The sequence below is a fragment of the Nesoenas mayeri genome (assembly GCF_963082525.1).
Source record: "Nesoenas mayeri genome assembly, chromosome: 5".
Taxonomy (NCBI): Eukaryota; Metazoa; Chordata; class Aves; order Columbiformes; family Columbidae; genus Nesoenas; species Nesoenas mayeri.
This window is the reverse complement of record NC_137548.1, coordinates 60,450,330-60,466,171: the sequence shown is the minus strand read 5'-3', so window position 1 is coordinate 60,466,171 and position 15,842 is coordinate 60,450,330. Positions and strand designations below refer to the sequence as shown.

At 36.4% G+C, this 15,842-nt stretch overlaps 1 protein-coding gene across 1 annotated transcript in view; it reads left to right on the top strand.

Annotated features, from left to right (window-relative positions):
* SPON1 (spondin 1) overlaps window positions 1-14,551 on the top strand; it is a gene marked incomplete at both ends in the record, with an annotated part of 189,209 nt that extends 174,658 nt beyond the window's left edge. Inside the window, 9 exons of the mRNA XM_080345465.1 lie at window positions 7,780-7,981; window positions 9,005-9,145; window positions 9,521-9,596; window positions 10,033-10,215; window positions 10,554-10,724; window positions 10,839-11,006; window positions 11,887-12,051; window positions 13,295-13,558; window positions 14,388-14,551. Of these exons, the coding sequence (XP_080201591.1) occupies window positions 7,780-7,981; window positions 9,005-9,145; window positions 9,521-9,596; window positions 10,033-10,215; window positions 10,554-10,724; window positions 10,839-11,006; window positions 11,887-12,051; window positions 13,295-13,558; window positions 14,388-14,551 (1,534 nt within the window). The remainder of the gene's footprint in view (window positions 1-7,779; window positions 7,982-9,004; window positions 9,146-9,520; window positions 9,597-10,032; window positions 10,216-10,553; window positions 10,725-10,838; window positions 11,007-11,886; window positions 12,052-13,294; window positions 13,559-14,387) is intronic.
* Between the last annotated feature and the right edge of the window lie 1,291 nt (window positions 14,552-15,842).

Genomic DNA, 15,842 nt, shown 5'->3' with positions numbered 1-15,842 from the left:
TTTTTTACGAATGATATTTTACTAATTTTACTAATATTTTAGTAAAATAACAGAAATGAGTAAACCCAACACCATACACTGCCCTTGCAACTTGGTTACTCCATTTTAAAGGCTCTACAGAGCCCCACTTGAATGAAGAACATAGCCCCGTTTTCTGTGAAAAATAAAAAGCTAAATAATGCTGCATTGTAGCACAAGGCTGCAAAATTCTGCCTCTCCTAGCATGAAGTCACATGCTATTGTACTGTGTTTTACCTGAGTCTTTGCATTTATAGTTATATACATTTATTAAGTGTTGACTGAAAGACCTAATCACAAAACTACATCATGTTTATAAAAAGAATCATGTCTTAAGTGTTATGTGTATTATTGAGACTTAGGGAAACTTCATTGTTTGACAGATGGTCTGACACCCACATTAAGAAATTCGTAATTTAACCTCAAAAAGTGAGAAAGAACATATGTGTTTGTTGGAAAAGAAAAAAAAAATGGTATCAATCATTTTTTTTGTCAGAGCAAGCACATATGGCAATTCCATTTTCTATCACTTCCCATTTACTTTCTATTCAAAATTCAAATGTCACTAGGCAAGGAAAAAAGTTGAGCGTTAAAACACAGGAAAGATTTAACTAAGAACAGTCGCTGCAATAACTTTACACTAATTGTTCATGGAAATTAATGGCCATCCAATTAAATCAAACTTACTCATCCCATTCTACCCTTGCTTTTGTTTTCCTTAGATGTTCCTGCCATTGGTAGTTACTGTTTTATGATTATTTCCCAACCATCTGTTGTTCTTCCATGAGCCAAAATAATTTCCCTTTATAATGTTGTGAGTAATGGTGTATGCATTATTTTCATGCACTTATATGTCTACTTACTAATCCTATCTCCTAATTCTTGTGCAAATATGCACTGAGAAACTGGAACAATTTTTCATTTAAATTCCTAGTGAACAGAAATCTGTATGCAAAATTTCAAACTTTTAGTTGTTATCTCTTTGCATTGTTATCAATGTAATAATAATGCAACATTTACTCTGATTCCCACCTCCAGACACCAAAAGGCATATGTTGGTTAAATGGATATAGATGCTCAATGAAATTGAATGTGTATCATATTAATACAGGTAGGGAGATGTTGGACACCTTCAGAGATTACACAGAGACCGGCAAAATGTAAAATACAATTCTGAGCTTTTGACACTTGCAAAATAAATGCTTTTGAAATGCCTAGTAATATATTTTTAAATCTTTGAAAGGAATTTGAAGGGATATCTATATTTTGTAGATAATCCAATAAATACCTTCATAGTAACTTTGGTTAAAAGGAGATATTTGGTTTAATATTCAGAATAAATTAAATTGATAGCAAACCAGAGTTCATTGCTAAAACCGTCTCATAAGTAAGTCTATGTTGTTTATTTGATGTAGTTAATGGGAGAGGAAAAGATCAGAATTCTGGCTGTGATGGTTCTTATGCTGGGCTGAAGAACTGATCTCCATGACTTCCTCAGGACATGGTCAGGGCTTTGTAGATTCCCCAGATGAAAAGGAGATAAAAAGCAACAGTGCTCCTATAATATCCCATAGGATTTCCTTTGTAAATATAGCTGTAATTACTCTGGACAGACAATTTGTAGCCTCAAAGCTCCTAAGAAGTGAAGAAGAGAGAAGTTTCCTGAATTCGCACAGATAGAGAGTCCTTTACCTTTGTGGTTAGACTGGCCTGGATGAAAACATAGTGATGCAATACATTGCAAAAGGATTCCTGAAACATGGTTTGATTGTAAATGCACAGTAAGTGATCTAAAAAGTGAAGCTGTTCTAAACAGGATAAATATTGACAGTACCATGTGGGATAAACACACCTAAATGGTTTCTGACAGCCTGCAAAGAACACCCAAAATATATCAGCATTTTTCAGAAATTGCAGTCTGAACTTGAGATAGCTGAGAATATTTTTCAGCGAGGAAAGCCTGTTCACATTTGTTAATTATATCATTAAAGCATACCCATTCTGAAGGAATTAAATCAAATAGCTGGTATATTAATGAATAATATATCATCATTATCTAAAGCTGCATTCCAGGTACATTTAGATAACAATGTGAAAAATGTCTGAAAGATGTGCTGCACAAAAGCCCTTCTTTTTTTAACACTTTTAGAAAAATGCTCAGACTAATGATATTTTAGAACAGCATTTGTTCTGATTAGTGGTTTTAATGTCAGTGGTAATGATGTAACCCCTTAGCTGTGTATGCAAGTACATATACTTCTAACTGTTATAGGCAATATTGACATTTTAAGAACTTACACAGAGCAAAGTAAGGTGCAGGCCTTTTCATAGTCCAAAAGGTAAATGTATAAGAATTTGTTGTGGCTTTCTCTATTCTTTCATTATGAAATAAAATAGCCAGGCTCTTACTGTCACCTCCTCTGACTTGGTGCGCAGAAACAATAACACCTTGGCATTAAAGTGCTTTTCAACCTTTTCATAAGGATGTCAGTCAAATTTCTTTGACTCAGTGTTCATTTCATTGTAGTTTTCTTTTTTTCTGTCTCTTTTGGAACATTCACATGTTTAAATTATTCATTGGGTTAAATGCTTACCTGCCCTATATTTTAGCAGAACTTAAGAAGGATTCTCCCCTTCATCCTGTGCAACTCTGAAGTTTGGATGTTGATATTTGCACATAAAACTTTGTTGTCCATGTAATGGTCCTAATTCTTTTGCATCACTTCATAAATGGATCGCTTAATAATATGTCATCTAAATATACCCTCTAATGTGCTCTGTTAGTTGCAGTCTTCTAGGAGAGTAGTACTTTCCATTCAATTTTAGATCTTTGTTTTCTTTGAAGCTAGTGCACTTTTCAGGATATGATTTTCAAGTTTATTCAGTAAAACAGATGTTGCGTAGGTGCTGCTGGTGGGCCAGAGGTGTAGAGTTGGGAGTTCAAGGGTGTGAAATGTGTTTCCATGCTCATAATGTTGTTCGTATCACTAGCAAAAAGTTCTAAAGATGAGTAGATAGATTGTTCATCCTGGGAAGTGTATATGTGCTGCCTCTAAAAAAAAAGAAGGATGCCACTTTGCTGACTAGAGTTATAACAGGCAAATAATTTACTATTTCCCTAAAATATGCACTTTTCATGATTTATACAATCAGCTAAATTTTCCGCTTGAAAAAAAATTGTGGTTTCACATCAGCCGCAGCACTTAGAGCTGACGCTAAACGAGTGGCAGTGTGGTCCCCAGCATTCTCAACTACCTTGCATCTCAAATGGTCATCAAACTTGGACTGGCTTTTCTTGTGTCAATGCTTTTTTCTTTCTGAAAAGGTTACTACATTATCCCCAGCACAAGCGAGATCAGATCCTGGTATACTCAAATAAATCTTGTATCCAGACTCTAATAATTTGCTTAAGACGATTATACTTTAACACAGCTCTGTGAAGAAACCTGGAGAGGTTTAAGCTATTTCCAACTACCATACAATCCATAAAGTTATTAAATCCATGGAATCAATCAGAACTTTTTTCCCTAGAATAAAATATGTAAAGTTACCTGAATAAGAATTTTGTTTCAAACAGCTAAAATAACAATATTTTACACTTTCCTGTTGTCTCTAATATGTCCACTTAATCACAAAACTATTTTTTACCCGCAACTGAAGTCAGAACATGGATAGCAATGAAGCACTGTACAAATTCAATATTTCTGAAGATGTTTTAAGCTGTTGGCTTTTCCTTCAGTGCTGCCTAAAAAGCATCTAATACACTATTTTAATTGATTTGAAAAACTTATTTGCATATGTGCTGCCACAGCTGGAATCACTTCTAGTATCCAACTTGGTGAGTTTAACAGCTGGCAAGAGATTTTTCTGCACTACACTGAGCTTTGTAGTGGAAATGCAGATGCTCTTCATGTTCAGATCTGTCCTTATATGATAGGTTTTTGTGTTGCTGGAAAATTCTTTACGCATGGGTGAGACACGTGGCTTTTTTGTATGAACATAGTACCTGTAGCATCCAGTAGTAAAATTCACATTGATGCCGATGGTACAAGCTCAGCCATATAAATGGTTTTATTTGTTGAGTTAGTTGGTATCATAGACACAAAGATGACATGCTCGGGCTCGCTGTTTCTACCTCTATTACTTTTATACTAGTCAAATATTAAGCCAAAAGTAACCTAAAAGTTTTATTCTGCAAAATGTTATATTTTTACTATTTCTATCCAGTAACGCTCCACAACCACCTTCCTTATGTGTGCTCTATTACCTTTTACGAGGATATCACTAGAACGCAACAGTATTGATTCAACACTCAGAAATGTATCTTGCAGCAAGTTGGGTTTTCTGCTGGTTTGTTAAAGGCTTTCTTAACCCTCCACCCCCAGTAGTGATAACATCTAGATTGTCATTTAGGGAAAAAACTTGTAAAGCAAAATCATGTTTGTGGTCTTATAACCTTAAAAAACTAACAAAACAAAATTAAACCAAAACACCAGAGGGGAGAGAGGGGGGTGGGGGAAAGCGCATTTTCTCATATTGCTCAGTATATAGCAGCCCTAAAACAAGAGATCCAAATCATGCTAACAAAAGGAAAACAGAATAAAGATTAAAGAAAATTGAAAACTTTAGGATGCAGGACAGTATCTAGCACTTTGTTTCATGCTGTACTATGTGACGGGAATTGTCAGCAGTGGAAAAGTACTGTCTGCTTCAGCCAGTGAAAGCAGATTCCCCAGCTTGCTGGGGATTTCAAGGTTGTCACCTAGAACTTACCTAATATTTAGGATTTGCTTTGCAACACATATTTGCCACTGCTTTTATGCAAGTATATGTGCAGGGGAAAGAAAGGGGACATATTTATCTGTTACAACAAATTCACATTAATTGCAAATTTAAGAATTTTCCTGTGAACATTATCAAACCTGTTGCAGAAGAACACTTTCTTTAAATGTAAAGCCTTAAAATAGCAATATGTACTTGTATTGAAAGCAGAGATACCCAACATTGAAACAAACAAACAAAAAACCACAAACACCAAAGATCTTTATTGTATAAACCAAATCAGTGCTTATCCCTGCACCTAGGTAGGAATTATTGATTGTGCCTTAGATCAGCCCATTTCTCTTTCTATATTACTGCAACTCCAAAAGGACTGTGAATTTTAAGCAATATTATACAGTTGTGGTTCCAATTTGTATGCACACTGCTTACAAGTATCCATGCAGAAATTAGTTAATGGAAAAAAGTAGCAAGTGCAACAAATACATTTTATGATAATATATATTTTAGATGCTTCTTAAACCTTGCATATCAAAAATATTATAATGCCCAATGTTATCCTGCACCACAGACAAAGTGTACGTGCATTATGTATGTGTCCACACAAGAGTGGAGGAAGGAAGAGTAGAAAACTTGCCTCCATTCATCCTCTATTAATCTTTACCTTTCTGCGTTCAACAATTATGAGATAAAATACACTAAAATGGGCATGAAACTCACTATCTGTCTTAAAGAAGGAGCAAGAGATAGGCAACTTTTTTGAAGTACTCCAGAATTGGAAAATTATGGGAGGCTCAGGTTTACTGATAGAATTTAACACATGCAAAGGCTTGTAGGCAAAGAGTATCTCCTACTGAAATGCTCCTTTACACATTTTCAATATTGATATAGTTATAATTTAAATACACAATTAATTTTGATTTGTATTAATAGCATGATTAATATTTACTTTTCTTAGCAAGGTATTCAAAGCCTTAATCGTACATGTCTATCACAAGAAGAACAGGTGACAAAAGATTTCCATTATAAAGTGTATAAAGTAGTCAAGAGATTTCCAACCTTTAAGTGGTGTCATTATGTCAGCCTCGCTTGTCTTTTCTGAGAGTGTGTGTGCACAGAGCACTGAAATATAATGTCACCCAATACATACCAACTAACAGTGTAGCAGCTCAGGTGCCAGCCGCAGTAGTGAGTGGTTCCACACTGCACTTGTGTTTCCCCTGAAAGAGCTGATTTGTGTCTCCATTCTGAAAAATCCATATTAGACATATTCTTAAGCTAAAGATCAGGTATAGAAACACACATCTCTGCTATTTTTGTTATGTACAGTTTTAAATATAAAATTCCTATAGGGAATTCTTAGAAACCTTTATAACGCAGTAAATCCTTTAGTTAATTGAAATCAGCAGGCTTTTTAACAGTAATCACTGCTATGTACTTGACAAATATATCAGGATACTGTATTCACACAGCGAAGTTGATACCATCATTCATTATTTTATTACTTTACATTAGACAAATTGTTCCATTGAAACCAGAGTTCTATCTGTCATCAAAAAAAAAAATAAAGGCATTTGCATCTCTTTCTGGGAAAGGCAGGATTTATGTCATCAAACACTTAGGAACTCTCCTACTCAGAGCCTTTAATTCAATTTAAGATAATTTACACAGTAAGAACAACTTCTAAAGCCTCTGGAACAGCAGTGGCCAGAACGTTTTCCCATTAGTAAACACATACTTCTGCAACATGCCTCTTGAAGGGGAACTAGATACACTAACTTAGACATATAATATTTAAAGCTGTGTGGTAACTAGTCAAAATCATTGTCTTTGGGCTGTTCTGCTTTTTCTAAAGTGCTGAGACTGCTATGAGCCAGAAAGAATCCACAAACAAAATGCCACATTTTTACAGTGAGGCAAGCATTTACAGGAAGAATAATCTCCTTATGATTAGAGAAGGACAATGCATATGCATTATATATATATTAAGATATACAGCTACCTAATGCAAAAAAGGGAAGACGAATAACATCGTAAAAAAACTTTAAATGAAAATTAAACATGGTCTTTATATGCTCTTAAAACAGTGTATTTTGGTATAAAATTTAAAAAAAATAAATAAATCACTAACATGACTCTGTATTGATCTAAGTCTTGTAACTGCCTGTAACTAAAGAAAACTTAAGACTGGTATTTCGCAGAACAGAATTGCCAAAATCATATTCTAAGTAACTCCACATTTGTTGTTGCTCATGAGAAAGAAGCCATGAAGATGTCCAGGTTTTAATCTGTGAATAGAAACCTCCAGTTCAGGCCTGATTTTATTTCCCGTTTGCATAGGAATGGGATAGTTGCTCATCAGCCTTTCAGAGCACTGCGTGATTCAGCACAAATCCTTCTTAAGGGAACAGCTGACAAAGGCTGGATGAATAGAGGCGTTTTCACATACACTGGCAGAATCTTGCAAAAGTCTTGGCTGAACTCTCTAGGGCTGGCAATGGTCATTAATCTCTCACACAAGCACTAAAACTCTATTAATGAGTGCTTTTCCGCACACATACACACAGCAGCGCTTCCAAGAACTTTTGGCATTGGAATTTGAATTACCTTTTGGGGTGTAAAATGTATCCCAGCAATCAAAACTTTAAATTTTTCTCAGTGCCATGACAGATTTTATTATTTTTATTATATGACTAAGACATAAGCATGCTGCTGCAGCTCTTTATTTCTACATCTCTCTTACCCATTAAACTGTAAATCTCCTTGAAAGATGTCAAAGCTGTTTCTCAGATGGCACACGGAGACCAAAAATACAAAGCGCTGGGCAGGAGTCCCCTCCCTGTCCTGCTTCTCCATCTCCACATACCAGACACAGTGTCATGCCAGTGGTCGGTATTTCCCAGTCTGACGCACCAGTTTCATTGCCCCCTGATAGCAAATTTGAATTCAGCTGTTCATAGTCTTCCTATGGCCAATTTGCAGGAGAGCTGCTCCCTCTGCTGAGTTTTCTGTCGATCGGCACCGGCACCTGATGTCCTTCCTCACCATGCTGGGTCCCAGCCCGGACTGGAACGTGGGTCTGTCTGCTGAAGACCTCTGCACCAAGGACTGCGGCTGGGTTCAGAGAGTTGTCCAGGATTTAATACCCTGGGATGCTGGCACAGACAGTGGTGTTACCTATGAGGTATGTGGACTAGTTGTAATATTCTCAAAAAGTAAAGTTTACTTTAAAGCAGTGAAGAACGATAGCTATTTGATCCCTGGCGCTGCCATAAACGCCTATTATATTACTCTAGTAAAAATTTTACTTATAATGAATTAAAAATAATTTATACAGATGCTACCTACAGTTACTGTCAGTCATTGTGTAAATTCCCTGAGCTTTATTGTTAGTATGATAATACTGCATTTTCCTGGGGTATTATTTATAGTCACCTATTGAATAAACATAGGACTCGGTTTGCTCAAAACTAAGCATTAAGTTGTCCACCCCCTTTGATACAAATCTGTGTGCCATCAGCAGCCACATCAACTTGTTTTTTCTACTGTTTCAACCCAATGCCAGCTATTCTGCTTGGCACAAAAAACTTAAACATTCCCTACAGCGGACATTGAAACTCTGGACTTCTCATCACTACGAGACTCTAAAATAATTCATTTTCTCTGTCTCTATCACTCTTTCAGTGTAGGAAGAGATTTATATCATCCCCAGGTGAAGACTTGGTTTTGACCAAATGAGTTACATCAAATTACTAAATTGTTTAAGTCTCCATAGGTGATAAGTGTACCTACACTATGTGTCTATACAGACAGTATAGACAGCTGAAGTTAGACAAGATTACTCACATCCTCAAATACCATGCATACTCCTTTCAGATGACAGAATATGGTGCTTTTATTCTTTCAGAACCAGTGTCTTTAGAACCCAAGGAAATTCTCCAGTTATAATGCAGCTCTAGAGGCATATTGAATATTTGGTTTTTTGTTAATGCCCCCCCTACAAGGGGTACCTCTTATTGTGAACCCAGTTTCAGGGCTGAATCCCAAAGTGTATGCACCTTACCATTAAGTATGAATATATCAAGTTCACCTTCTGTTGGAATTTTTCAATTTAGCATTTTGGAGAAATGTTTATATCTGCATCTGAATCATACAGTCATTAATAGTTTCTTTCTAAACCTTTTTTAAAAAATTCTTTTTATTGCAGTCTCCTAACAAACCTACAGTGCCTCAAGAGAAGATCAGGCCACTTACAAGCTTAGATCATCCTCAAAGTCCATTTTATGATCCAGAAGGAGGATCTATCAAGCTGGTAGCCAGAGTTGTCATTGAAAGAATTGCACGCAAGGTACAATATATAAAATTCTCAAGCAACTGAAAAAAAAAAAAGACAAACCAAAACTACCTCACAAACAAACAAAAAAACCCAATCCTTCCTCTCCTCCCCACCCCGCAACCTACAATCCTACCTACAAACCTACCTATAACAAAGATAATGGCAGAAAATTACTTAAACTGTTTCTTAAATGTAACACTGCATTAAGGTATTATTTCTCCTACTTCTGGTAATTACTACATGTGCTTAATTGTGGAATACATGGGAATTAGAAGATTAAAAAGTCCTGCAGATGTACTAGTGTTTCACAATATACTGTTTTAGCCCCTTTTGCTGAATACACATTTGAGTTTTCTATGTCCAATCTCCACAATAATTTCTTTGCAGGGGGAGCAATGCAATATTGTACCTGACAACATAGATGATATTGTGGCAGATCTGGCACCAGAGGAAAAAGAAGAAGGTACTTTTTAAACTAGTTTGTGATGTACTAATTTATATTTTGTTCCATTCCCCACTGTAATTTCTAGATAAAGTACAAAACTGACTTAGAAGCAAAAGTCCCACTCACTGTCAAAAACTGGTTTAGGTTTTCATCTTTTCTGGTATCTACTATTAGCCTTCTCTTACACAGCAAAGAAATTCCATGCACACCTGGAAGATGACAATAACAATAAAAGCAATAAGAGAAGCTTTTTGGGGTTCAAACATTTTTTTGTTTCAATGAAAGAAAAGAAAGTTGGTGATTTTTTTTTTCTTTTGGGTTAAAAACAGAGAAAATAGAGTGTAGGAGGAAAGAATGTATCCTAGTAGCATCTAAAGTAATTGACAGCCAAGTAAAGAAAAGTAAACAGAGGACAATCTATTTTTAACATTCACGTCCTTTTCTTACTTTTTAGATGATACCCCTGAGACCTGCATATATTCAAACTGGTCACCATGGTCAGCCTGCAGCTCTTCTACCTGTGAAAAGGGCAAGAGGATGAGGCAGAGGATGCTTAAAGCTCAGCTGGACCTCAGTGTGCCCTGCCCAGATACCCAAGATTTTCAGCCTTGCATGGGTCCAGGCTGCAGTGACGAAGGTAATCAAGAGGAAAGGGTGAAGGAAAAGAATGCCTCGTAGGGTTTACTTTTCCTTTAAAGTTCTTAAAGCTGTTGGTTGCTGTAGTGTGACTTGGGTTATATCAAACAGAGGAATAATTGCCAAAGAATACATATTGTCTCTGGTCAGTTCTGCAGTGCATCCAAGTCGGTGTATGAAGTATTCAGACTTATAAGGGAAAGTAAGTAAAGGAAGCAATAGAGGGGAGGACAAAACGTGAGAGGCAGCATAAAAGTGATAGTGCACACAAATAGGCAGCTACAGATTTATCAGCAATTCTGTTGATATTAGCAATTGAAATGGTTCTCTGTATTTTAGATGGTTCCACTTGCATGATGTCTGACTGGATTACATGGTCCCCCTGTAGTGTTTCCTGTGGAATGGGAACGCGATCTAGAGAGAGATACGTAAAACAGTTCCCTGAAGATGGCTCTATGTGCAAAGTGCCCACTGAAGAGACTGAGAAATGTGTTGTAAATGAGGAGTGTTGTAAGTACTTTATTCACCTTTGTAAAATCCAGCCAGTAGCAGCAGCACTGCCCAAACCATTTTTTTTTTCATGAGATCTGTTAGCAAACAATTTTCTCTGTCCATTTTGAATAGCCCCTAGCAGCTGCCTCGTCACTGAATGGGGAGAGTGGGACGAATGCAGTGCTAGCTGCGGCACGGGCATGAAGAGACGACACAGAATGATCAAAATGACTCCTGCTGATGGATCCATGTGCAAGGCAGAAACTACAGAGGCAGAGAAATGCATGATGCCCGAGTGCCGTAAGTATCCAGGACTTTATCTCCTGTTACCAAGTGAAGCATCATTTCTTACATGTTGCTCCATCACACAGAGAATATAGCTAAACTAGAAGTAATGTTGCTTTTTCTTGTTCTCCTTAAAATTCAGTCCCTTAGGGAATGTGCATTAAGTACAATATTCACCATCGGGATGAGAGTATCATTAAAAAATATTCAGTGGAATCCTATTATTGTATTACCCATACAGTGATATGTATATTAGCAAGCCATACCTAAGTAACTCTGATTTATCAAATATGAGGTATATTTGGTCATAAGGTTAGAATAAAACAGTACCCTCTCCTTTTAGCCCATGAACAGTTCAGAAATATAAGTGCTCCTTTTTGATAGTCTACCAGCCTTACTGTCACTATTAATATTGGTTTTAATTTTTTAAGAGATGTTAAGATTTTCACCAAAGGTGGAAAGAATTAAGTTTAAAAAATATTTTTGATAGATAAAATGTGGAAGTATTGTATTTTAGACTATATCAACTTGACTTCCATTTCTGTCCATAGCAACAATCCAGGGTTTTTTACAGGAGTTATGATTGAAACATACCTTCTTAATCTATTTATTCCCTGGAAGCACTGGCACTCTGCAGATATGAATAAGATATAGAGAAATATAGGAAAGAAAAGGTATTAAAAACAAGCAAACCTTTCGTTTCAATATTGTATTTTCTGAGCTTCTTCAGGAACGTCATTCAGCTTGTGATTCATTTTGTTCAAAGTGACAACAAAGTATAATTGGTTGATGACAGATAAATCATAGTACATTTTCCACCAGTATTATTTTCAAAATGTATATCTTCATAATTTATGTATAACAAGAATTCATTGCCTTTTTATTTTCATATTAGATACCATCCCCTGTTTACTCTCTCCCTGGTCTGAATGGAGTGACTGCAGCGTAACATGTGGAAAGGGAATGCGAACCCGGCAAAGGATTCTGAAATCTGCTGCTGAGCTTGGAGACTGCAATGAGGAGCTGGAACAGGCAGAGAAATGCATGCTGCCCGAATGCCGTAAGTGTGGGAAACTCTCTGGAAAGAGGAGGCGACTGTGTGTCAGTCTATGGGTCAAAACTCTATCACCATTTTTTAGCATCATTTCTTAGATAGGAGTATTATTGACTGTGGAATTTTTTTTTATTATTATTATAATCATTCACTTTCAGCTATTGAGATCTGGAATATAACCACATCTTAATTTTTGCTTGCCTCATTTAACCTTATGCTGATGATCAATATTGCTTTGGGTACACAGTTTCTGCATATTTAACACACTACACTTCAGGCAACAGTTAGTGCACTTCCCAATAGTAAATAAGTCAGAATTATGAAACCTATTTTTCACTCAAATGCAGAATGTGTGCTAGGAAAGACAGAAGGATTAAAATCACCTGTGTGATTCTTTTAGCTCACAGAAAGGGCAATAAAAGAGACTCACTCCGTCTTTGATATCTCTCTGAACTGTATTGCAGTCTTTTTACTAATCTGCAGCCCTTTGCAATCTGGAATATCACGAGCCGGTGGATGGTGTGGACACAGCTGCGTTGATTTTTTACCTTACTCCACAAAAATCCCCCACTTCTTGGGTGGTATAAATTCCTAGTTCCTTTGCAGTCTTTGTGAAGCATGATAGCCTAAGGCACTGCTGAATGAATAAGTCCTGTTGCCAGATGGTTTATGAGGCTTTATAACTAATTATTTTTCACAGAAAGTGTTGGTTAAAAAGGCTTTTATACTGTAATTCAGCTTCTCTTAAATAGCATGAAATATAATTTTGATTATTATTCACTGGGGCTATAAGTTTTAAGCAGTACTGAAAGATGAAAACTTTTAAGACAAAATGTTATTAGTGAATCATGTTTATTGCATAACACTATAAGAAAAGCAAGGCTTAGATCTCAGAGGCATCAGATTCTTTGTAAATATAACCCATTTTTTAACAGCTTTTTGCTGTAAAACAGACATATGGGTGTACAGAATGGAAAACTGAAGAAGGCACAGGAGAATTATTTATATTTCTTTGTAATTTTAGTGAACTGCCAGCACCACTCGTGAAAAAGAAATTGAGGAAAGTGTCAAATAATAGTTCTGCTAGAAACGGACTCAGAAAATTTTGATGTGTAGCCTCACAAAATTCGCTAAAAAGCCTCAAGGTTCCAGTTGCATTCACATATTTAGGATGTAAAAACTCATTAGGCACATCTGTGTGTTTCTTCTTGACCTTATGTTTAGATCTCATGCATTTCCCTCTTTGCAGCCATCGACTGTGAATTAACAGAGTGGTCCCAGTGGTCTGAATGCAATACCTCATGTGGAAAGGGCCATATGATCAGGACAAGAATGATTAAAATAGAACCACAGTTTGGAGGAACAGCATGCCCAGAAACCGTCCAGCGTACAAAGTGTCGACTAAGGAAATGCCTGCGAGGCCCAGGTATGGAGAAAAGGCGCTGGAAAGAGGCCCGGGAGAAAAGGAGAAGCGAACAAGCAAAAAAAAATATAGATAGTGAGCAATATCCAGGTAAGTGTCAAACTATTATTCAGTAGGGTCATGTCTGTTTGTCTTTTCTGCACAACAGGAGTTAGTGGACAGCTCCACTTTATGCTGCGAGAACACTTTTAGTATTTCAGTCTAGAGAAAGTTTCAGCAATAAAGCACAGCCACTTTCGGAGTTTGCCCATCATTAAAAACACGCGACCCATGTTTAGGGCTCAATGGAGAAAAGCTCCATCTGTCAGTGTCCCATCACTGAGAACATTTTAGCTTCTTCATTATGAAGTGCGGAATGTGAAAAATCTGGAATTTAAACCTGGCAAAGGGCTGATTGCAGTTTCTGCAGAACTAGGTGATAATCTTTGCCTCCAGTTTGAACCTCTGAACTTGGAAAATATTTGTTCCTGGATCCAGTGCCGAATTTCAAAACTGAACTGATTTCCACCCCAGTAACCCGATTCAGAGTGGTCTGAGAGATCTGCTCGGACTGCATTTTCAGTAAGAGACAGTATTTTAAAGCACTGATGCCTCAAATCAATAAAACATAATATCTTGTGGTATAGTATATATTATCAGGATAGGAATTACTGCTAAGCTGTGGTTCTTGCTTTGACATTTGACAGTTTCTTAATTTTATCTGTGTTTTATATTGTAGACAGTAAATTTCTTTTCGAATACATTTTTTCAATGTTTGACAAATGAACCTTGATTATACTTAAGTGGGGTTTCTTAATTCCTACTGTAATAAACTAGGCAATAGGGTATCTTAGATTCAGAAGATGTAAGTGCGCACACATGCATAGTGGTACACATATTGAATTACTAAAAACTTAATCAAATAACTTGGTCTTTTTAGTTTGTAGGCTGAAACCATGGACTGCTTGGACAGAATGTTCTACATTCTGTGGAGGGGGAATTCAGGAACGCTACATGATGGTAAAGAAGAGGTCCAAAAGTACTCAGTTTACTAGTTGCAAAGACAAGAAGGAGCTAAGAGCATGTAATGTTCATCCTTGTTAACAAAACACAAGGCTCCCAAGTGATGCACTCCGAGCTAAATGGAAAGTCAACCTTGGTTTGATTTTTAAAACAAAAAAATATGTAAAGTGTATATCAGTTTTCATTTTTGCAGTGTGGTTTGCTTTTTAGTCTTGCTGGTGCAAGAAATGTATTTTATAAATATTTCCTCACAGATTTATGCTGAGAGTACGTATTTGGTACTCCAGCCAGCCCTTAATGCATAAAAATAGTAGGTCATTATGAGTCATTTAACTAAAATACAGACATATCTGTGGACATGGAATAGCCATATAGAAATACTACTTGTAAAGACATGGGATGCATGCATATTAACATAACTAGGTTAAAGTGACATGTTTCATATGTGGGAGGATTTCTCTCTCAGTTTGATTTTGAAAATCCAAAGCAGTGCCTATGTGATACACAACTATGCCAAGGAGTCATTTCAGTAATGCTGGTTCAATAATATTAAAGGTGCATGTTTATCTTTTTACACTATTGGGTTAAGCTGATAGTTACAATACTTATCCTACAATGCTTTTCTTCACGTGGATGCTATGGTCCATGCAAAATGGTCTTTGTTTCTTTAAAACTTAAAAAGGAAATAATCTGTCATCTCAATAGAGATGACTGCCCACTACATAGTCACAAGTCAAAACAGCACACAAAGAAAACGTATGAATGTCATAATATATATTTAGATGCCATGTTCTTATATTGGGCCTATCAACTGCTTCACAAAATGGATACAGAACTAAAATAAATTGGCACAAACACAGACAGTCACGCAGCTGTTTCATGGAAAGGCTTCCACATGAGAGACAATAAAAAAATTAGATTCATTCTTGTGAGGATGTTAATCACTAAAGAAGAAAGAAAGAGGTTTATAATCTAATAAAAATAGTAGAGAAAAGGTGAGCCAGGTTCTCATGCATCCCTTCTAAGAAACAAAGGGAGCATCTGAAATGAAACAATGACAGCCTCTGAAAATATTAATTACAGATTGACACAAATATATTCACAGCAGTGTCATTTATGTGTTTTTACTCAGCGTATAGGAAGATATAAATTTACTAAATTTGTGAGAATTACTGATTTGTAGATATACTAGCCCAGATAAATGACTTCCCTGACTACTTGAACGATTAACCAAACTGCCTGAGATTAGAAAATAGCTCCTCAGCATTCTAATTGCTTTTGCTGTTTTACATCATCTTCAGCTCTCATCCCTGTGCATAATCAGGTGTAGGACCAGTGAGACCTTGGGCTTCACTTGCTATTGGAATATAAT